We start from the raw sequence: 23,963 nt of genomic DNA on the forward strand, positions 1-23,963 counted from the left end.
GTGTGGAGAAAAGGGAACCCTCTTGCACTGTTGGTGGGAACGTAAAGTGATACAGCCACTATGGAGAACAGTATGGATGCTCCTTAAAAAACTAAAAACAGAACTACCATATGACCCAGCAATCCCACTACTGGGTATATACCCTGAGAAAACCATAATTCAAAAAAAGTCACGTACCACAATGTTCATTGCAGTACTATTTACAATAGCCAGGACATGGAAGCAACCTAAGTGTCCATCATCGGATGAATGGATAAAGAAGATGTGGTACATATATACAATGGAATATTACTCAGCCATAAAAAGAAATGAAATTGAGTTATTTGTAGTGAAGTGGATGGACCTAGAGTCTGTCCTACAGAGTGAAGTAAGTCAGAAAGAGAAAAACAAATAGCGTATGCTAACACATATATATGGAATCTAAAAAAAAAAAATGGTTCTGAAGAACCTAGGGGCATGATAGGAATAAAGACACCGACGTAGGGAATGTACTTGAGGACACGGAGTGGGGTAAGGGTAAGCTGGGATGAAGTGAGAGAGTGGCATTGACATATATACACTACCAAATGTAAAATAGATAGCTAGTGGGAAGCAGCCGCATAGTACAGGGAGATCATCTCGGTGCTTTGTGACCACCTAGAGGTGTGGGAGAGGGAGGGTGGGAGGGAGACACAAGAGAGAGGGGATATGGGGATATATGTATATGTATAGCTGATTCACTTTGCTATACAGCAGCAACTAACACAACAATGTAAAGCAATTATACTCCAATAAAGATGTAAAAAAATAATAATAATAAAATTGTTTTAATAAAATAAAAATTTTTTTAAAAAGATCAGAAATTTCCTAGTTGTAGAAGCCACTAGAGTTGGTTGCCTGTTACTTAGAGCCAAAATCATCCAATCTGACACAGACTCTGTAAGTTAGAACCAACTGTAACCCTCAGTGTATAGATGAGGCACCTGAAGCACAAGAAAATTAATGAACTTAAGGAAGACAGAGCTTACCTTAAAGCCATGGTGAACCAGACCACAGCCAGAATCAGTGTGTTCATCCTGTAGGGCCCCATCACACAGTACAGAGCATTTTCCCAGACCTATAACACACAGAAGAGATGGGTTGTTAAAGGCAGAAACTTGTGACTTGGAAGAGCTCATTTTTAATATTTTCTATCAAATTGCCTAGGAACCCATTAACTTCCGGAGGCAGCAATTCTGCTCAAATAACAAGGAAAGCCTCTTCTCTTCTTACTGGCTGGTCTCAACTTCTAACAGTCCTGTAGCATCTGGGAACACAACAATGCTCCATGCATGTGACAAAAAGCACACGGAGTGGAGATGTCAAGGCAGTGAATAGCCTTGAGTAGTGAGTTCTGCTCCCCACCAGTGGGAATGGGTGATATTCCAAACAGTGAACCACCCTACACCAAGAAGGTCATCCAGGCTCAGGAGACTCTGGCCGTTGACTGCCTCAGTGTTCAATAGTTGATTCACCTCACAGGAGCCTTGCCCTTCAAGAAAACTGTCTCAGAAATCACCAACAGATCTCAAAGGGGTCATTTCTTTAACCCACTCCTTTCTTCCTATGGATTATTTAATGAGAAGGTGCTAGAGAGAAAGGTGTTTACTCAGACTAGACATTGCACCTACATTCAAAATCTCTGCCTTGGGAAGGAAGAACAAAGAAAAGAAACGAAGGTTTATAGTTTGTGGCTCAAGGGCTCACAGGTAAGCATGGGCTAGGACCCGAAAGTCCCTATCCAAGGTAGCTTCCTGCCCACCACACTGTCTTGGGTTGATGGGGGTGTTCAGGATCTCTATTCTTCATCCACTGACGTTACAGATTTCCACAGAGCCTCCCTCTCAACAACCCCAGGTCCCCAGCTGTACCTGCTTGAAAGTGGTCTTGAATCTGACTAGCCAGCGCTGGTACCAAGTCCCTGTTGAACTTTGGATCTCAATGAATTCATCCATTTGCTTGGGAGTTTTAATGTTGGAAACCTGTAAAGCAAAGATGGGCTAGAGGCAATTATACTCCAATAAAGATGTAAAAAAATAATAATAATAAAATTGTTTTAATAAAATAAAAATTTTTTTAAAAAGATCAGAAATTTCCTAGTTGTAGAAGCCACTAGAGTTGGTTGCCTGTTACTTAGAGCCAAAATCATCCAATCTGACACAGACTCTGTAAGTTAGAACCAACTGTAACCCTCAGTGTATAGATGAGGCACCTGAAGCACAAGAAAATTAATGAACTTAAGGAAGACAGAGCTTACCTTAAAGCCATGGTGAACCAGACCACAGCCAGAATCAGTGTGTTCATCCTGTAGGGCCCCATCACACAGTACAGAGCATTTTCCCAGACCTATAACACACAGAAGAGATGGGTTGTTAAAGGCAGAAACTTGTGACTTGGAAGAGCTCATTTTTAATATTTTCTATCAAATTGCCTAGGAACCCATTAACTTCCGGAGGCAGCAATTCTGCTCAAATAACAAGGAAAGCCTCTTCTCTTCTTACTGGCTGGTCTCAACTTCTAACAGTCCTGTAGCATCTGGGAACACAACAATGCTCCATGCATGTGACAAAAAGCACACGGAGTGGAGATGTCAAGGCAGTGAATAGCCTTGAGTAGTGAGTTCTGCTCCCCACCAGTGGGAATGGGTGATATTCCAAACAGTGAACCACCCTACACCAAGAAGGTCATCCAGGCTCAGGAGACTCTGGCCGTTGACTGCCTCAGTGTTCAATAGTTGATTCACCTCACAGGAGCCTTGCCCTTCAAGAAAACTGTCTCAGAAATCACCAACAGATCTCAAAGGGGTCATTTCTTTAACCCACTCCTTTCTTCCTATGGATTATTTAATGAGAAGGTGCTAGAGAGAAAGGTGTTTACTCAGACTAGACATTGCACCTACATTCAAAATCTCTGCCTTGGGAAGGAAGAACAAAGAAAAGAAACGAAGGTTTATAGTTTGTGGCTCAAGGGCTCACAGGTAAGCATGGGCTAGGACCCGAAAGTCCCTATCCAAGGTAGCTTCCTGCCCACCACACTGTCTTGGGTTGATGGGGGTGTTCAGGATCTCTATTCTTCATCCACTGACGTTACAGATTTCCACAGAGCCTCCCTCTCAACAACCCCAGGTCCCCAGCTGTACCTGCTTGAAAGTGGTCTTGAATCTGACTAGCCAGCGCTGGTACCAAGTCCCTGTTGAACTTTGGATCTCAATGAATTCATCCATTTGCTTGGGAGTTTTAATGTTGGAAACCTGTAAAGCAAAGATGGGCTAGAGAATCTTAACCCCACTTTGACTCTTCAATTTTTAGTTTAATGTAACTGACTTTATTAACTTACTTAGGGCTAGAGGAGCTTTCGGTGACCCTACAGTTCAGTAATTCTTAGCCAAAATTGTACATAGCATCTCTTAGGGATCTTTCTCAGGTGGCTATGTCCCACTGCAGACAAAATGAATCAGAGTTTTTTCACTCAATTATGGCTTTGGGAAATACACTGAATTCCTGTTTATATCTGATTTGCCCATAGTAGAGTTGATTCCACCTTAAAATTCACAAGTCTATCCTTAATGGATATTAACATCACAGAAGTCTAGAACCCATATAGGCAACAGTGTGTGTGTGTGTTTGTGTCTGTGTGTTAGGAAAGGGGGTTTGCTATGCAAGACATTTTTAAAACACAGCAGAATACGACATTATGTCCTCCTTCTGCACAGCAAAGGAAATCATCAACAAAATGAAAAGGCAACTTACTGAATGAGAGAAAATACTTGCAAATCATATATCTGATAAGAGACTAATATCCAAAATATAAAAAGAACTCATGCAACTCAACAGCAAAAAAAAAAAAAAAAAAAAGATCCAATTAAAAAATGGACAGAGGATCTGAATAGACAGTTTTCCAAAGAAGGCATACAGATGGCCAACAGGTACGTGAAAAAAATGCTCAACATCACTAATCATCAGGGAAATGCAAATCAAAACTACAATGAGATATCACCTCACACCCGCTAGAATGGTTATTATCAAAAAGACAAGAAATAACAAGCGTTGACAAGGATGTGGGGAAAAGGAAATCCTTCTGCATTGTTGGTGGGGATGTAAATTGGTGCAGCCACTATGGGAAGTAGTATAGAGGTTCCCCCCAAAAGTAAAAATAGAACTACCATATGATCCAGCAATTCCACTTCTGGGTATTTATCCGAAGGAAATGAAAACACTAACTCGAAAAGATATCTGCATTCCCATGTTCACTGCAGTATTATTTATAAAAGTGAAGATATGGAAACAACCTAAGTGGCCATCAACAGGTGAACGGATAACGATGTGATACACACCCACCCACGCAAACACACACACAATGGAATACTACCCAGTCACAAAAAATTTTTTTTAAAAATCTTGCCATTTGCGACAACATGGATGGACATCGAGGGCATTATGTAAGTGAAATAAGTCAGACAGAGAAAGACAAATACCCTATGATCCCACTTATATTCAGAATCAAACAAACAAACAAAACAAAACAGAAACAGAAAACCAAGCTCATAGATACAGAGAACAGACTGGTGGTTCCCAGAGGGGAGATGGGGTCGGGGGTGGATAAAATAGGAGAAAGGCATCAAAGGTACAAATTTTCAGTTATAAAATAAGTCATGGGGATGTAACGTAGAGCATGGTGACTATAGTTAATAATACAGTATTCATTACTTGAAAGTTGCTAAGAAACTAAATCTTAAAAGTACTCATCACAAGAAAAAAAATTTTTGTAAATGTGTGGTGACAGATGGTAACGAGACTTATTGTGGTGATCATTTTGCAATGTATACAAATAACTGAATCATTATGTGGTGCACCTGCAACTAATATAATGTTATCTGCCAATTATACCTTAATTTTTCAAAAGAGAGAGAAATTATGTCCTCCTTGCTATCCCTGGTTTTCCTGGAGGAAATCAAAGAGATAGGGGATGGGAATAAGGCTGTATATCTCAGGGCTCCCCCAAGGGCCCCGGAAAGTGTTAATTTGTCCAAGGTCAGCAGGTAGCCCCAAGGAGCAATCCTGACTCATTAAGACAGCGATTTTTCAGTTTAATCAATGTTTAAGACAACCATTGCATTCTATAACTAACCATCATGTTAAGGAGATTCCTGACCACACAAACTCTTAGCCAAGTTATCAAGGTCCGTGCATGCAGACCAATTCAGAGGAAAATAGAAGAGTGTACTCAAAAAATTCAAAACCAGTTTCTATCACCTCCTCCAACAAACCTTTCTTTCTAGGGAGAAAAGGCTTTAGTCGTTAAGTGTCTCCATCTCTTTCTTCAGCCAAGGGACTGAGAATGTGAGGAGACAGAGAGAGAGATGAGGCTGGATATCCAGAGGAAAATACAGTCCCTGAATTAGGGACAATTGCTTCTTTAATTCCCAAGCACTGAGCCTAGGATGGCTTGGCTTTGTTTTTCTAAACCCCGAAAACAGTGGTTCTTCTCTTGGGAGGGCCGGATACCCTTTTGAGAACCTGGTAAAAGCATAGGTGCTCTTCCTAAAAATCACAGGTATATAAGCATGCCAGAGCCTCCTGGGCTGGTCCTGCCATTCCTGGGTGTGTGGCCTTTGCAAATGCTCTTCTGCCCAGGCCCACACAAGGACACAGGAGAGAGAACACAGCAGGCCCTCCAGTGGAACTCTTGGCTGGAACTGGTCTTTGTGCTATTAGGTACCCCAGGGAGACCCAAGAACCCAGCTGCAGCCGAAAGAGGCCGAGGAGAAGGTTGACCCCAAGTCAGGAAGCACATTAAGCATCTCACTTAAATGGGACTTCCCGGTGGTTACTGACTCTGTGCTTGCACTGCAGGGGCCGCGGGTTCAATCCCTGGTCAGGGAACTAAGATCCCACATGCCTGAGGTGCAGGTGGGGGACGGGGGAAGGAAATGCAAATTTTGTCTTTGCTTTGCTCCTGGGGAAAATAACACCCTGTTCCCTAGGGATCTGGGAGTGGATGTGTTGACAACTTGCAAGCATAGTTACACTAATTTACAATTAACTAGGATACTTGGCTTTGCTTCAGTCTAAAGTAGAATACAGTCTGTGTGGTCTGTGTTCACCCCAGCCTTGCAGAGCATGGGTTCTCAGGGGAATACTTCAACCCACCCCTTTTCCAAAGGTGTTTCAGTGGACACCTGCCAGGGGGCTGTTCAGAAGCTTGTGAGGTAGCGAATGGGGCTGGTGAAAGCCAGGGCTCTGTAGGGGAGGGGAAAGTATTCCTCTACCCTCTTAGGCTCCCTGGCTGGGTCTGGAAGTTAAACTGGCAAAGAGAGATTAACAGGAGTAAAGCATCCACATTTTACTGAATTTTTACATGTCCGTGGGAGCCTTCACAAGAGAATGAAGCCCTGAAGAAGTGACCAGCCCAGGAAGTTTTTATACCTTGTAGAAACAGTAAATTTGTGAAGAACTGACAAGACAAAGGGATTTGGGCTAGGGTGAATAAATGGTGAAGAAGTAATTAGGACGATTAGGGTTAGTTTAACAAGGTTTGTTGATACAGCCTTCTTGGCCCTAAGTTCCCCATCTCTGCTGAGAACAATGTCTTCTTTCCTCCTGGTGCAGGGAGAGCACCTTCCATGTGGGAGATTCATGGCCTGTTTCAGGGAAGAAGGGGGAGCAGGGGGAGGTCAGAGTGACATTTCTACTTCTGCTGTTTTCTCACACTCCTTCAGCTTATGATATTCAATATGCCGAGGTGCCATATTTTGGGGTATCATGTCCTGAACCCCATCAGCTCCAAGGTGGATGTGAGGAGGGCCACATGCAGGGCTCACCATGAACACTAAGAGCCTGGCCTACCCTCAGCTCTTCCTCCAGGCCCCTGAGCATGTTTACTGTGACTACCGTCTACAGAGGGGAGTGCACAGGATCATAGCAGACGACCCCATTCAGCAGGGTTGAGTATCACTCCTGACTCCAGCCACTGCCCAGCTGTCTGAGGTCAGGAACACTTTCAGGCTGTTTTTATTTTCTTTTTTTTTTTTTCCTGGCCCATCCAGTCATCCTCTTCTACAAAATTACTATGATCATCAAGTCAGTATGGAAATACTGAGCCCGTGACCTTTTTAATTCCCTTTTCCTAAGAAAGGGTGAAATCTTCTAAATGCAGAGGTTATACCCAAAGACTCAGTAACATCTAGGAATAAGCAGGAGCTTGGAGAGAAGGCTATAAAATGGCTGGGGGTGGGAGGCAGGACTGAACCAAGCATACCCTGACCCCAGGGGACAGGGCGCTCCTGCTAACATCTGGGGTCCAGACCTGCAGTCCAGCTGCAGCATTAAAATCCATCACAGGGAGTGGAGGGCATGGGAGGTTGGGAGAACCATTAATTCCCTTATCATCTTTCATTTGGAGTAGTTCTGCTAATTGTGCTTCTTCTTCCTTTTTTTTTTAAGGGTGGGAAATTTTTAATAAGAAAGTTAATTGAGGAAGGATTAAGAAAATGAACTAGCTAAAAGTTCTATTTTCAATTACATTTCATTTATCCAACCGGAAAGTCTATAAATATTGTTAATGGTGCTTCTTAATAAATGCTTGTGACAAAAGGACTGGTCCCATATTTTAGATAATTTTAGGAGCGTTGGAATTGGGGAAATATGCCACTGGACAACTTTCTATGAAATCTATTATTTGAGTTTATTTATTTAAAAATATGACATAAAATATTTGGATAATAGTTAACATCTATGCAGTATTTACTCTAAGCCAGGCACAGTTTAGGTGCTTGATTTTAATCCTTACCATAACTGTATTTATAGACATTGTTATCCCTCTTTTCCCAATGAAGAAAATAGGCACAGACAGTACCTTGCCTGAGGCCACACAGTTAGAACATGTTAAAACCAGGATTTGGATCCAGACTGGTCTGGCTTCAGGTTGTAGATTCTTAGCTGCTATGGGGTCCTGGCTGAGAATCAGGGGTTTCAAGTAACAGATTAACAAGAAAAAGTGTTTTACTCCAGACTCAAATAATGGAAGCCAAAGAAGCAAAAGCAGTGAGTTGGAGTAGGTGGGAGTTAACTCAGGAAGGCTTCCTTGAAGAAGTGGATTTGGAGTTGGTCTAAAAGGGGGTCATGCAGACAGGTGCACAGGGACCCTGCCGTGGGTATTCCTCGTGTGGAACCAAGCTGTGGTTGGCCACAGGGAAGAGCACAGTTCATGGTAACTAACAGGACCTCCCCGTGGAAACTGCCATTGGCTAGTTTTTCACCTTTTAAGCTAGTGAGAAAGAAAATCCAGGCTAACAGCCAATGCTGGTAAGGATGCTGAGAAACAGGTATCCTATCATTGGTGGTATCACAGATCATTGCAACCCTACTGAAATGTAATTTGCAATGCATCTCAAGAGCTATAAAAATACTCATGCTGTTTGAGCCACTCATTTTATTTCTAGGAGTCTACTCTTAGAAAACAAACCCAGAACATGAAAGGAAAGGAACTATGTGCAGGAAAAGGTTCATTGCAGCAATATTTGCAGGAACAAGGTAATAAAATAGGGCATATGAATCTCTAACATTGGGGACATGTTTACGAAAACTGTGTTAATGTTTCTAACATTAATGTCCATTAAAAGGATGATTCTGAATACTATGAGACACATATAGAATGCCTATAAGTACTCCTAAATAATCTATATGCATTGATATATATGTACATATGGTTATCCCCATATGAATACAGCTAGTTTTTCCCTTTGCCATTTTTGAACAATTAGCAGTACCAAGAAGGTATCCATCAAAATGCAAAGAATAATTATGATGCAGTAATAGGAATGTCAGGGGCTTTATTCCCCTTTTGACAAATTTTCTGGGATGTGCTTATATAATACAATTATTTTTTAGCAAACCAAAGCAGTGAAGAGGAGAGGCCCCCTCCTGTTGGCATAGGTGACCATGCACTCACCGTGAACACCTTCTCTGGGGCCCCCTTAGCCCTCATGTTGGTGTCGTGAACGTGCTTGAGAATCATCCAGGCTTCGTCGTGTTTGCCCATCTGGTAAAACCAAGGAGAGAGACATGAACAGTCTTTTGCTGATTAGGGGTGGAAAACCCTACAAGCCCAACAGGTGCTGATACCCAAGTCTGAGGCAATTGGCCATGGATGTGTTACTATCTAGGGCTTGTGAAAGACTAGGACAAGTTTCTGTCGCAGCCCATCTTGGAAGGATAGTAAGGTTGTACCCTCAAGGTGTAAATGCTGGGTATTATTATCATTATAGGCTATGAGTAACTACTCGTAGTTTAAGGTTGAATAGACTGCAGGGTGGGAGCCATGTTCCTCCCTGGCAGGGCAAAGCAAAGACACAATATGTGATGGGTTGAACTGTGTCCCCAACCCTAAAAGTATGTTGAAGTTCTAGCTGCCAGTACCCCAGAATGTGACCTTATTTGGAAGCAGGGTTGCTGCAGATGTAATTAATTAAGATGAGGTCATACTGGGGTAGGGTGCACCCCTAATCTAACATGACTAGTGTCCTTATAAGAAGAAGCCCATGTGAAGACCCAGAGACACATAGAGAGAACACCGTGTGGTGACAAAGGCAGAGACTAGAGTGAAACAGCTGCAAGCCAAGGAATGCCAAAAAATGCAAGCAACCCACCAGAAGTTGAAAGAGGCAAGTAAAGATTGCCCTAAGGGCTTCCAAGGGAGTGTGGCCCTGCCAACACCTTGGTTGGGGACTTTTAGCCAACAGACCTGTGAGACGATAAATTTCTGTTACTATGAGCCCCTCGGTTTGTGTGCCTTTGTTAGAGCAGCCCTAGGAAACTCATACACAATGAAGGGTAACTTTTGAGATAAGCATGGATAAAAAACTTTTTGCTGCATCTGGAACCTGATCAATGGGGCGAAAGAAGAAATTCAACAAGGAGGGTCAGTCTGCAGAAAGCTAGAAGGAGGCTTATAAGTAGAATTGGGGCTGTAAGAGCCTTCAAGTCCTATCGCCCCTCCACCAGCCCTGCCTGTCTGACCACCGCAAGCACGAGAGCCTCACCACCACCACCACCACCAAGCTGGAAACCTCATAGGACTCCGGGAGCAGCTTTCTGGAGGAGAGAGGTCCTGCAAAGCCAAGAGTCTTGAAGGGCTTGGGAGCAGTGACAGATTTACAACTCAGCTCACAACCGTAACATGGAAAAACTGCATGCAGCTTTGAAGAGCCTCATAATCAGGACCTCTGGGGAGAGTGGGTGCCAGAAGCATCCTGAGCAGAGCCCCCTCCAGCTCCACCCAGCCTCGGGGAGCAGTGCTGCTGCTCTGTGCTCAGTGAGCTCCTGAGTCCCTCGGCTCTGGCAGTCCTTGAATCCCAGGCGTGCAACCATCACGATGGATTTAATGATGGGCCAGGTCAGCCAACATGGGACCAAGGGGCTGGAGCAGCAGGGCTAGCTCCTGTCGCTGTTCCATTGCCCTCACACGGGTTGGGGGCGCTGACTCACCTCTAGCAGAAACCTCGGGCTCTCTGGCATGAACTTCAGGGCCACCATGGACACAGTGCAGGGCAGAGCGCAGACGATGACAAACACTCTCCAGCTGTGGAAGTGGTAACTGGTGCCCATGCTGAAGCCCCAGCCTGTGAAGAAGCAGTCAGAGGATCTGTGACACACGGTCTTAGAGTGACCTTCAAGAACTGGCTTTCAAACCATGGGGCACAAGAGCATCACCTGGGGAGCAGGTTAACATGCAGACTCCTGGGCTGTGCCCCCAAAGCCTCTGATTCTGAAAGGCGCTGGGAATCTGCATCTTGTCAACCCCATAGGCAGGCCTGGCCTGACACTTATGGGGCCTTGGGTAGGAGTACAAATAGAGGCACCATCCCATATTTCTATATATTCATTAAAATTTCAGTTAAACTGTTAGATAACAGATGTTCCATCCTCCTGCTTAACAAATAAGGAGCTGGAAGGCCAAGCCCTGACCTGCCCAAGACCCACCTTTACAGGACCCCCTTCTGTCCCCCCACCAGCCCCTCCTGTAGAATGAGGGGCCTCATGCCAACACGTGTGGTCACACCACACACACCACCATGGTAAGAGTGGGTGTCCTTGTCATGATCCCTTGAGTTTAGTGGGGAGTCCTAAGTCCTGAGTAGCCAGAGCATGATCTGGATGGAGTGCGGTTGTGGCCTTAGGGACGCACGTTGCCTCATGGGAAGAGGTACAGCTGGAGGAAAGCCAGAGCAGGGCCTTATGTGACCCAGGGTTTTGATGGGGGATTAGTCTTACCTAAGTCAAAGGGCAATACCAGCTCTAGGTGATTCCAATGCACAGGGTTCAGGACCACACTTTGAAAAAACACTGTCAGTGATAATACTAATTTTTTTTAAAGAAACTGAGCTTCTACATTCAAATGAATTCTACCATCATTGAAATGGAGAGGTGAATAGCTCCTACTCAGCTTTCATTATTCAAAGCATTTCTAAAATTCATTTTCAGAAATTGCCTTCAGGATCTACAAAATATTCCTTCAAATATCTTCGTAAGTAGCAAATTTCCCTCTTTCAAGGAACGATAACACAGTGAAAAGTGCCTGGACTTTTGCAGTCACATAGATCAGAGTTCAAATCCTGGCTTTCTCACATTGTTATTGTTATGTTGGTGGTTTTTCACAGCTGTAGAAGGCAGGTAAAGGTACTTCCACAGATTTGCTGTGTGTGAAAGCTCCCGGCAACCAAAAATAATTCACCTGCTTTGAGGGTGGATTTGATTTGTTTAGAAATAGTTACATGGGGCTTCCCTGGTGGCGCAGTGGTTGAGAATCCGCCTGCCGATGCAGGGGACACAGGTTCGTGCCCCGGTCCGGAAAGATCCCACATGCCGCGGAGCGGCTGGGCCCATGAGCCATGGCCGCTGAGCCTGCGCTCCACAACGGGAGAGGCCACAACAGTGAGAGGCCCGTGTACCACAAAAAAAAAAAAAAAAAAAAAAAAAGAAATAGTTACATGACAGTTAGTGCCAAAGATGTTGAGTAAAATAGATGAATATCAGCAAAAGGATTGTTTTCTTTTAAAGCCAAGGTTATGAAATAGACTGGTTCTCTCATGCCACTCAAAACAAACTCTGAAGACAATTCCAACAGCAATTCTTAAAAAGACCAAACTTTATAAATAAATATATTGATTTCTAAAGTTCAAACAGTGAACATTATTCGGCTGTAAAGTCTCTGTTCCATTTACTTAAAAATATACTATATGGCCAACTCCAGAGGTGGGAAGTTTATGTCTTGAATTCTCTCTCACCATCGCGGTTCAATTTGTTCTACTTGCAGGGGACTCCTAACCAATATCTGCTGTTTCTGCAGATATTTCTTATCTATTTGCACAGTGGAATGGCTGGCCGGAGGGAATCCCAGGTGAAAAAACATGGGGCTGTGGCCGCCTTTACATAATGGCCACAGAACATAATACACATAATACATCCAACATTCTCAATCAGAATCAAATCTCTTTTTTGCACAGCCTGGCCTGTTCTCCTTCCATCTCACTGGAGTTTGTTCTTTTTTTTTTATAAATTTATTTATTTATTTTTGGCTGCTTTGGGTCTTCGTTGCTGCACACAGGCTTTCTCTAGTTGCGGTGAGCAGGGGCTGCTCTTCGTTGCAGTGCATGGGCTTCTCATTGCGGTGGCTTCTCTTGTTGCGGAGAAGGGGCTCTAGGCACATGGGCTTCAGCAGTTGCGGCGTGTGGGCTCAGTAGTTGTGATGCACAGGTTTAGCTGTTCCAAGGCATGTGGGATCTTCCTGGACCAGGGCTCGAACCCGTGTCCCCTGCATTGGCAGGCGGATTCTTAACCACTGCTCCACCAGGGAAGTCCCTGTTTGATCATTTTAATTTTAATTAAAAAGTCTTTCCTCTCTCGGGAGTGACAACAGAAAGAAGAAGGCAAAACCATAGTAAGATTTCCACATTCTCAGCTCATATCCAAAAACTACTCTGGCGTAATCAGAAATAAAGCTGACACAAACTACATAGCAGTAAAACTCAGGTGGGTAACAAGAGAAGGGCAGAAGCAGGTATGTTTAGAAAGTAGTCTGCCTCAGAGATTTTTTTTCTTAATGACAATATATGCAAATTATCCAAAATCCATTATTCCCTCATGCCTCTCTGGTTTTTATGATGACTTTAGTAATCTGCACTTATCACATTCATTAGGCACATCTTTGGGGCCTTAAATTAATTAAAATTAAACCGTGAACTGCTTCCAAATATATAGGACTACTATTAATTTGGAGACAGGGATTGTTCTGGTCACTGATCTTTCAGCTTGCCCTACTTTTCTCCATCAGGATTTCTCAAACAGCTGGTGCTGCTGACTACAGTGGGAATTAATCTTCCATAATATATCCATTTTGGGGGGGCTATGCCCATGAGTTCCCAGAAAAACATTCTGAGGTTTGTAATTTCCTTTCTCAATGACTCAGTCAACCCAAATTCCTGGTGCCAAGACCTCCCATCACTTCATTCCTGCAAAAGCAGTTAAATGGTTTGCACAAGCTAAGTACAAACATCAAATCTCCTTTCCGGATCACCATTGCATTTGTCCCTGCTTAGTGGAGGGGGTTTTAGAGGATTAATGTCTTAGGTCTGTTGGGAAATATCATCAAATGTCTCTATTCACTGTGGACAGAACATCTGGTCCTGGTAAAATGAGGTTTAAAATAAATAATCACTCCTGTTACACTGTGATTCTAGCCCACCATATTTCTAGGATGGGTTGCCCTCAAGTTAATGCCTATTTCAATTAAGACTAATCATCCAAGAGGCTGGTATTTTTAAATGGAATGTAAAAGCCATAGATTTCTTTCAGGCATACAAATAGGAAAATATCCTATGCATTTGGAGTAAGATACTTAACCACAAGCCCTGCTATCGGCCAGGAGCTATGTGGCCCCTCTGCATGGGCATTCCACTTAGTCTTGGTCAATGGGTCCCCAGCCTGAATTCTTTTATTGCTTTTTTAGAAACCAGACACCCAGACATTGTGTGTTTGTGTGTGCAAAGTGAAGTGAAAAAATGATGCAGTTTGTAGTGACTATTGTGGGTTGTTCCCCTCACAACATCCTTCCTATCCTTCCTCTCCACTGGGTTGTAGACTTGTGGTTTGGGTGGGACTGACCCCATCCCCAGTGCCAGGGAAGGAGAAGAAAGTATATGAAACGCCCAGGACCTGGCATCCTCTGGGGTTTAGTGATTGGCTGAGGTGAGCACATGACTTAAGTTGATCCAGAGGGAAGCCAAGGACCTTTGCTCATTGGTTGGTTGTGAGGGCAATTCCCTTGTGGAACAAGCAGTCTGCAAATAGGGCTAGAATTGCTAATGCAGCTTGGAGGGAAACCAGCCCAAATACTAGAATCGTTTCCAAAATTTTCTCAACATTATTTGCCTCCCAAGAACTGCTGGATGTTAAGGCTGGCACAGATCGGATCTCCACAGTCTATTCTCTTGCTTCCTTCTCTGCATTTTATAGATGAAGGAACCAAGGCTGGACAAGCTAGAGTGACCTGTCCCAAATTACACAGAACCACTATTTTGACTCAGCTTTTATCCAGAGTCTATTTGTTCCCCCCCCCAACAAACTTTTCTAACTCAATTTATATGTAGAAATAGTTTCTTAGGGTTAACATGTTTGGATCAATTAACAGGGGAAATGATATTATAGCAAGAATTTTGGGGACAAAAGCAATTCCTTGGACCCATATAACCAACAGCCTGGATAATTAAAGTATGCATTTTGGGGAAGGGTAGAATGCAGAGCCTGATATCAGGAGTAATACAATTTTGTATCTAAAATTATGTAGAATGATCTATGGTAACAGAATTATCTGGAAAACCATTCAACTCTTTATTTCATTATTCTTGTTCATATTTCTTCTCTGTTTCTGATTAAAAAAATCCAGTGGGATATGGCAAAGGTAACATGATGGTCCCAAACCCATTTCTTCTACCTTCTGAGCACATAGTTAGGTCACATTTCCCAGTGTCCTTTGCTGTAGTGTGTGGTCATATTACAGATTTGGGGCCAATGGGATGTGAGCAAAGAAGATGTGATCCAATTCCTAGCTTGCCCTTCAAAAGCACCCACACACAACTGTCCATGCTCTTTCACCAAACCAACATGTAGGTTACCTGTTGAAGAGCATAGATCACATGCTGGAGGGAACCTGAGCCCTGGGATTACTGATGGAGCAGGGCTGCCTGCAGATCAGAAACACCAGCCAGGCTCTGCAGGAGGGGTAAACTTCTTTGGTATTAAACCACTAAGATTTCAGGGTTTATCAGGTTCTCAGGGTAATACACCCAGCATCCCCTAACTAATACAATAGGGATTGTCTACACCAAAGCTTCTCCTTAAAGAGATAATACAGAAGCCTCCATTAGCCCAGAACACACATCAGAGAGGGTCAGATTTAAAACAAGCATACCAGGAGGAAAAGGAACCCTCCTACACTGTTGGTGGGGATGTAAACTAGTGAAGTCACTATGGAGAACATTATGGAGGTTCCTTAAAGAACTAAAAATAGAGTTGCCATATGATCCAGCAATCCCACCTGTGGGCATATATCTGGACAAAACTCTAATTCAAAAAGATACATGCACCCCTATGTTCATAGCAGCACTATTTACAACAGCCAAGACATGGAAGCAACCAAAACGTCCATGGACAGATGAATGGATGAAGAAGATGAGGTACATATATAAGATGGAATATTACTCAGCCATTAAAGAGAATGAAATAATGCCATTTGCAGCAACATGGATGGACCCAGAGATTATCATACTAAGTGAAGTAAGACAGACAGAGAAAGACAATTATCATATGATATCACTTATATGTGGAATCTAAAAAATGATACAAATGAACTTCCAAAACAGAAATAAACCCACAGACATAGAAAAAATGTATGGTTACCAAAGGGGAAAGAGGGGGGAGGGATAAATTAGAAGTTTGGGATTAACATATACACACTACTGTATATAAAATAGATAACCAATAAGGACCTACTGTATAGCACAGGAACTATATTCAATATTGGGTTGGCCAAAAAGTTCGTTTGGGGTTTTCTGTAAAATGTTATGGAAAAACCCAAAAGAACTTTTTGGCCACCCAATATTTTGTAATAACCTATAAGGGAAAAGAATCTGAAAAGAAGAATTGAGCTGCACAGTGGAAGATGGCAGTGTGGGAAGACATGGAGTTTGCATCTTCTCACAACTAGGGCAACTGCCAGACACTGGTGGGGGACCTCAATGCCTAAGGAGACAGGAGGAACCCCTGAGTGACTGGGTAGGATGTGGCGGGAGTGAGGGGGGAGGAGAAGTGGAGGCCAGACAGGACCCTGAGGGGTGGCTGGGAGGCGGTAGGGGTTCCCATGCCTGGAGGGACCCTTGGGGGCTTGGAGGATCAGGGGGAGCAGGCCTAACATTTCCCCTGCCCAATCGGGCCCTGGGAAGCCTGCAGGGCTCCCAAACTGATTACTCCACCCTCCAAGGCCCCCTCCAGGCCGCATTGGTCCTAGGGGCATAGGAAGGAGGCGGGGGGGGTGCAAAAGAGGAGAGGCGGACGGAAGGGGAACCCTCCAGGACTGGAGGATCAGGGGAGGCATGGCAGCTGTTTCCCTCAAGCCCTGGGATGCCTGCTGGGCTCCCAGGCCTGGTCCTCCACTCTCGGAGGCCCCCTCTGGCTGCGGGGGTCCTAGAGGCATAGGAGGGAAGGAGGGGGGGAAGAAGAAGAGAGGCCAATGGGGTGGGCCCCTCAAGGATCAGAGGATGGGGGAAATGCTAGGCACATTTCCCCCACCCACTCAAGCCCAGTGAGCCTGCTGGGGTCTTGGACCTGGTCCTCCGACCTCCAAGGCCAGAGGCACTCCTGGGCCCCTCCTGCTGCGTTGAGCCTAAGCCCCACCCCCCACCCCGCCAGGGCCTTTTCCAGTTCTAAGCATAGGCCACACCCACCACCTAAACCCTGCCCCTGCCTAAGCCCCACCCCCCACAGCCAAGGTCTTTTCTGGCTTTTTTTTTTCTCCTCTTTTTTACTATTTAGGTTCTGTTTTACCTTCTAGTTGTTGCTTCATCTATATATATATATTTTTTTCTTTCTAATATATGTTAGTTTTCTAATTTTATTTTATTTTTTACTCTTTGTTATTGTTCTGCTCATTTTTTTCTTTTTTACTTTTCCTTCTTTCTTTTTTTTTTTTCTTTTTATTTTGCCTCCCCCATGGCTTGCACGATCATGGTTCACAAGCTGGGGGTTGGGCCAGAGCTCCTGTGGTGGGAGCTCTGAGTCTAAACCACTGGACTAACAGAGAACCTCAGACCCCAGGGAATATTCACTGCAGTGAGGTCTCCAGGAGGTCCTCATCTTGGTACCAAAACTCAGCTCTGCCCAGCAGCCTACAAACTCCAGTGCTGGAAGCCTCAGGTAAAACAGCCAGAAAGACAGGAACACAATCCCACCCATCAAAAAAAAAAAAATTAAATGACAAAAAAAATATGTCACAGGTAAAGGAGCAAGTCTTGTAGGATAAAAACCTACAAGACTAAATAAATGAAGAAGAAATAGGAAACCTAGCTGAAACAAAGATTCAGAGTAATGATAGTAAAGATGATCCAAAAACTCAGAAATAGAATGGAGGCACAGATTGAGAAAATACAAGGACTGTTTAACAAAGATCTAGAAGAACTAAAGAACAAACAAACAGAGATGAACAACACAATACTGAAATCAAAAATACACTAGAAGGACTCAATAACAGCATAACTGAGGCAAAAGAACGAATAAGTGAGCTGGAAGACAGAATGGTGGAATTCACTGCTGCAAAACAGAATAAAGAAAAAAGAATGAAAAGAAATGAAGACAGCTTAAGAGACCTCTGGGACAACACTAAATGTACCAACATTTCAATTATAGGGCTCCCAGAAGAAGAAGAGAAAAAGAAAGGGTCTGAGAAAATATTTGAAGAGATTATAGTGGAAAACTTCTCTAACATGGGAAAGGAAATAGTCACCCAAGTCCAGGAAGTGCAGAGAGTCCCACACAGGATAAATCCTAGGAGAAACACACCAAGACACATATTAATCAAACTAAAAAAAAATTAAATTCAAAGAAAAAATATTAAAAGCAGCAAGGGAAAAGCAAATAATAACATACAAAGGAATCCCCATAAGGTTATCAACTGATTTTTCAACAGAAACTCTGCAGGCCAGAAAGGAGTGGGAGGATATATTTAAAGTGATGAAAGAGAAAAACCTACAACCAAGATTACTCTACCCAGCAAGGATCTCATTCAGATTCGATGGAGAAATCAAAAGCTTTTCAGACAAGCAAAAGCTAAGAGAATTCAGCAACACCAAACCAGTTTTATAACAAAGGCTAAAGGAACTTCTCTAGGTGGGAAACACAAGAGAAGAAAAAGACCCACAAAAACAAACCCAAAACAATTAAGAAAATGGTAACAGGAACAAGTGAAGGGATGGAAAAAGATATTCTATGCAAATGGAATCAAAAGAAAGCTGGAATAGCAATACTGGTATCAGATAAAACAGACTTTAAAATAAAGAGTGCTACAAGAGATAAGGAGGACACTACATAATGATCAAGGGATCACTCCCAGAGATATAACAATTATAAATATTTATGCACCCAACGTAGGAGCACCTCAATACATAAGGCAAATGCTAACAACCATAAAAGGGGAAACTGACAGTAACACAATAATAGTAGCCGACTTTAACACCCCACTTACACCAATGGATAGATCATCCAAACAGAAAATAAATAAGGAAACACAAGCTTTAAATGACACAATAGACCAGATAGATTTAATTGATATTTATAGGACATTCCACCCATAAGTGGCAGAATACACTTTCTTCTCAAGTGCACATGGAACATATTCCAGGATAGATCACATCTTGGGTCACAAATCAGCCTCAGAAAATTTAAGAAAATTGAAATCATATCAAGCATCTTTTCTGACCACAACGCTATGAGACTGGATATCAATTACAGGAAAAAAACTGTAAAAAACACAAATACATGGAGACTAAACAGTACACTACTAAATAACCAAGAGATCAGTGAAAAAATCAAAGAAGAAATTTAAAAATACATAGAAACAAGTGACAATGAAAACATGAGACCCAAAACCTATGGGATGCCGCAAAAGCAGTTCTAAGAGGGAAGTTTATAGCAATTCAATCTCACCTCAAGAAACAAGAAAAACTCAAATAAACAATCTAACCTTACACCTAAAGCAACAAGAGAAAGATGAACAAAGAAAACCCGAAGTCGGTAGAAGGAAAGAAATCATAAAGATCAGAACAGAAATGAATGAAATAGAAGTGAAGAAAACAATAGCGAAGATCAATAAAACTAAAAGTTCGTTCTTTGAGAAGATAAACAAAATTGATAAACCTTTAGTCAGACTCATCAAGAAAAAAAGAGAGGAGCGTAAAAATAGAGAAGATAAACAAAATTGATAAACCTTTAGTCAGACTCATCAAGAAAAAAAGAGAGAGTGTATAAATCAATAAAATTAGAAATGAAAAAGGAGAAATCACAACTGATACCACAGAAATGCAAAGGATTATAAGAGACTACTACAAACAACTACATGCCAATAAAACGGACAACCACAAAGAAATGGACAAATTCTTGGAAAGGTAAAATTTCCCAAGACTGAACCAGGAAGAATTAGAAAATATAAACAGACCTATCACAAGTAATGAAATTGAAACTGTAATTTAAAATCTTCCAACAAACAAAAGTCCAGGACCAAATGGCTTCACAGGTGACTTCTATCAAACATTTAGAGAAGAGCTAACACCTACCTTTCTCAAACTCTTCCAAAAAATTGCAGAGGGTGGAACACTCCCTAATTTATTCTATGAAGCCACCATCACCCTGATACCAAAACCAGACAAAAATATCACAGACCAATATCACTGATGAACATAGATGCAAAAATCTGAACAAAATACTAGCAAACAGAATCCAACAACACATTAAAAGGATCATACACCATGATCAAGTGGGATTTATCCCAGGAATGCAAGAATTCTTCAATATACGCAAATCAGTCAATGTGATACACCATATTGACAAATTAAGGAATAAAAACCATATGATCATCTCAATAGATGCAGTAAAATCTTTTGACAAAATCCAACACCAATTTATGAAACAACTCTCCAGGAAATGGGCATAGATGGAACCTACCTCAACATAATAAAGGCCATATATGACAAACCCACAGCACACATCATACTCAATGGTGAAAAATTGAAAGCATTTCCACTAAGATCAGGAACAAGACATGGATGTCCACTCTCACCACTCTTATTCAACATAGTTTTGGAAGGCCTAGCCATGGCAATCAGAGAAGAATAAGAAATAAAAAGAATACAAATTGGAAAAGAATAAGTAAAACTGTCACTGTTTGCAGATGACATGATACTATACACATAAATTCCTAAAGATGCTACTAGAAAACTACCAGAACTAATCAGTGAATTTGGTAAGGTTGCAGGATACAAAATTAATGCACAGAAATCTCTGGCATTCCTATACACCAACAAAGAAAAACCAGAAAAAGAAGTTAAGGAAACACTACCATTTACCACTGCAACAAAAAGAATAAAATACCTAGGAATAAATCTGTCTAAGGAGGTGAAAGACTTGTACTCAGAAAAACAAATGGAGAAATATACCATGTTCTTGGACTGGAAGAATCAATATTGTGAAAATGACTATACTATCCAAAGCAATCTACAGATTCATTGCAATCCCTATCAAACTACCAATGCCATCCTTCACAGAATTAGAACAAAAAACTTCACAATTTGTATGGAAACACAAAAGATCCCGAATAGCCAAAGCAATCCTGAGAAAGAAAAATGGAGGTGGAGGAATCAGGGTCCCTAAGAAAAATAAACTCAAAATGGATTAAACACCTAAATGTAAGGCCAGACACTACAAAACTCTTAGAGGAAAACATAGGAAATACACTCTTTGACCTAAACCACAGCAAGATCTTTTTTGACCCACCTCCTAGAGTAATGAAAATAAAAACAAAAATAAACAAATGGACCTAATTAAAATTAAAAGCTTTTGTACAGCAAAGGAAACCATAAACAAGAGGAAAAGATAACCCTCAGAATGCGAGAAAATATTTGCAAATGAAGCAATGGACAAATGTTTAATCTCCAAAATATATAAACAGCTCATGCAGCTCAATATCAAAAAAACAATCAACCCAATTAAAAAATGGGCAGAAGACCTAAAAAACAATCAACCCAATTAAAAAATGGGCAGAAGATCTACATAGACATTTCACCAAAGAAGACATACAGATGGCCAAGAGGCACATGAAAAGATGCTCAACATCACTAATTATTAGAGAAATGCAATTCAAAACTACAATGAAGTATCACCTCACACTGGTCAGAATAGCCATCATCAAAAAATCTATAAACAGTAAACGCTGGAGAGGGTGTGGAGAAAAGGGAACCCTCTTTCACTGTTGGTAGGAATGTAAGTTGATAGAGCCACTATGGAGAACAGTATGGAGAGTCCTTAAAAAACTAAAAACAGAACCACCATATGACCCAGCAATCCCACTTCTGGGCATATACCCTGAGAAAACCATAATTCAAAAGGACACATGTACCCCAATATTCATTGCAGCACCATTTACAATAGCCAGGATATGGAAACAACCTAAATGTCCAACGACAGATGAATGGATAAAGAAGATGTGGTACATATATACAATGAAATATTACTCAGCCATAAAAAAGGAAAGAGATTGGATCATTTGTAGAGATGTGGATGGACCTAGAGTCTGTCATACAGAGTGAAATAAGCCAGAAAGAGAAAAACAAATATCATATATTAACGCATATATGTGGAATCTAGAAAAATGTTACAAATGAAATTATTTGTAGGGCAGGAATTGAGACGTAGATGTAGAGAACAGACATGTGGACACAGATGGGGAAGAGGAGGGTGGGACAAATTGGGAGATTAGGTTTGACATAAATACACTACCATGTGTAAAATAGCTAGCTAGTGGGAACCTGCTGTATAGCACAGGGAGCTCAGCTCTGTGCTCTGTGACGACCTAGATGGGTGGGATAGGGAGGGTGGGAGGGAGACCCAAGAGGGAGGGGATATAGGTACACATATAGCTGATTCACTTCGTTGTACAGCAGAAACTAACACAACATTGTAAAGCAATTTTACTCCAATAAATAAATAAATAAGAATAACTGGATCTCTTTGCTGTACCTCTGAAACTAACACAACATTGTAAGTCAACTATACTTCCATAAATACACACACACCAAGGAAGGGAATGGGTAGAAAATTGTTGGTCAGTTTCAGGGGCAGTTTCTGTTCCTCCCTATGGTCTGCAGGATTCTGGATGATGGCAAAGCCTACACCCATAATCAGTGGCTCACCAAACATAATTTTGAAGGGTAATGATGATATTACCCAGGATACTCAAAAGGCATAATCAAATTCAAAACTGCTGCCTTCTCCCTACTTTACTCTTAATAAAATCCAATAGTGGAAGTTAATGTTGCCAAGTCTCTGCCCAGAAAATCCAGTTTTTGCAATTATTCAAGATAATAAAATTGTCTCAGCTGAAACCAAGACCTTGTCTGTAAGGGCTGCTCCACGTTTGCAGCTGAAAGAGTGACAGCAGGCACTAAAATGGAAGGTATATGAGAGCACCACACTGAGGGGGAGGGGGCATCATGATCCAAGGTCAGGCCAAGGCCAAGTCATCAATTTGGCCAAGTCACCAACTTCTTGGCTTCTGTTACAACATCTATAAAATGGGGTTACTGAGCCTAACTTGCTGTGAGGAGGAGGGGTGGAGGAGATGAAGGTTGAAGTCCTTTCAAAGAAAAGGAAGGAAAGAAGAAAGGAAAGGAGAGAAGGAGGGAGCAAGTGAGGGAGGGTAGACTGTATTATTTCCAGAAAGACATGTGTACTGAAATTAGCCATGTGTCTCCAGTGTTGGAATTTCTTTAGAAAGATCAAGGTCGTACACAGGAACTGTGAGTGAGTGTGGGAATAAGGCTGAGGATAGGGAATGTTGTTCGGATGCAGGTGTCATAGTAACAAGGGCCCCTGGGTTCTTTTAAGCCAGTGCACTCACCATAGTGTGGAATGATGCTCCAGGCCATGGCAGACGCATAGATGCCTCCAGTCATCCAGAAGATGCCTAACCAACTGAGATGCTCTCCTCGTTTCTCCCGGGACAAGAATTCAGAAAAATAGGCAAAAACAATGGGCAGAGCACCCCCAATACTGCAGAGAGAAAATGCCAGAAAGTAAGAACCAAGTCAGACACTAAAAATGGTCATAGCAGGAACCCAATTGCCTTGTCTCACCCTTAGGCTCAGTGGTGAAATAACCCAGTGAATTCGAAAGACCAGCCAAGGCAGTGTTGGATTATTTTGACCTTATGACTGACTTTACAACCTAACCCCTTTCTAAGGTTCAACTTTAACACAGTATCTTGGAAGTCAAACAATAACTCAGTTCAAAGTTTTCTGGAGGTACCACTCAGAGTCAGGGTAACAGGATGGATGGACCACTGGTCTTGGGGTTGGCGAGGGGAGTCCAGCTGAACCTCTGTAATTACGCACCCTATGCCTGAGATGAGTCTGCAGAAGAGGAAGGCTCCATATCCCTGTACGAAGGAAGAGAGGGAGGCGAAGGAGGCGTTGACGGCCAGGGACATGCTGAGGACTCGCTTCCTCCCCAGCTTATCAGCCAGGCCCCCCAGGATGAAGGCTCCCCCCATCATTCCTAGGTAGACTATCAGCCCTGTGAGGGGGAGAAGGAGAGAGGAGAGGGTGGAGAGAGAATACAAGAGATTAGAGA

General features: G+C 42.4%; 1 protein-coding gene across 3 annotated transcripts in view; it reads right to left on the reverse strand.

Annotated features, from left to right (window-relative positions):
• SV2B (synaptic vesicle glycoprotein 2B) overlaps nucleotides 1-23,963 on the reverse strand; it is an 83,234-nt gene that overhangs the window by 32,064 nt on the left and 27,207 nt on the right. For 2 of the 3 annotated variants that reach the window (XM_024114955.3, XM_055088204.1), the window contains exons 2-7: nucleotides 23,726-23,906; nucleotides 23,233-23,384; nucleotides 10,503-10,636; nucleotides 8,968-9,057; nucleotides 3,158-3,268; nucleotides 2,276-2,364 (exon numbers count right to left, since the gene is read on the reverse strand). In XM_024114955.3, the coding sequence (XP_023970723.1) occupies nucleotides 2,276-2,364; nucleotides 3,158-3,268; nucleotides 8,968-9,057; nucleotides 10,503-10,636; nucleotides 23,233-23,384; nucleotides 23,726-23,906 (757 nt within the window). The remainder of the gene's footprint in view (nucleotides 1-2,275; nucleotides 2,365-3,157; nucleotides 3,269-8,967; nucleotides 9,058-10,502; nucleotides 10,637-23,232; nucleotides 23,385-23,725; nucleotides 23,907-23,963) is intronic. The other variant, XM_055088205.1, reaches the window with a different exon arrangement.

This window comes from Physeter macrocephalus, chromosome 11, assembly GCF_002837175.3.
Source record: "Physeter macrocephalus isolate SW-GA chromosome 11, ASM283717v5, whole genome shotgun sequence".
Lineage (NCBI taxonomy): Eukaryota > Metazoa > Chordata > Mammalia > Artiodactyla > Physeteridae > Physeter > Physeter macrocephalus.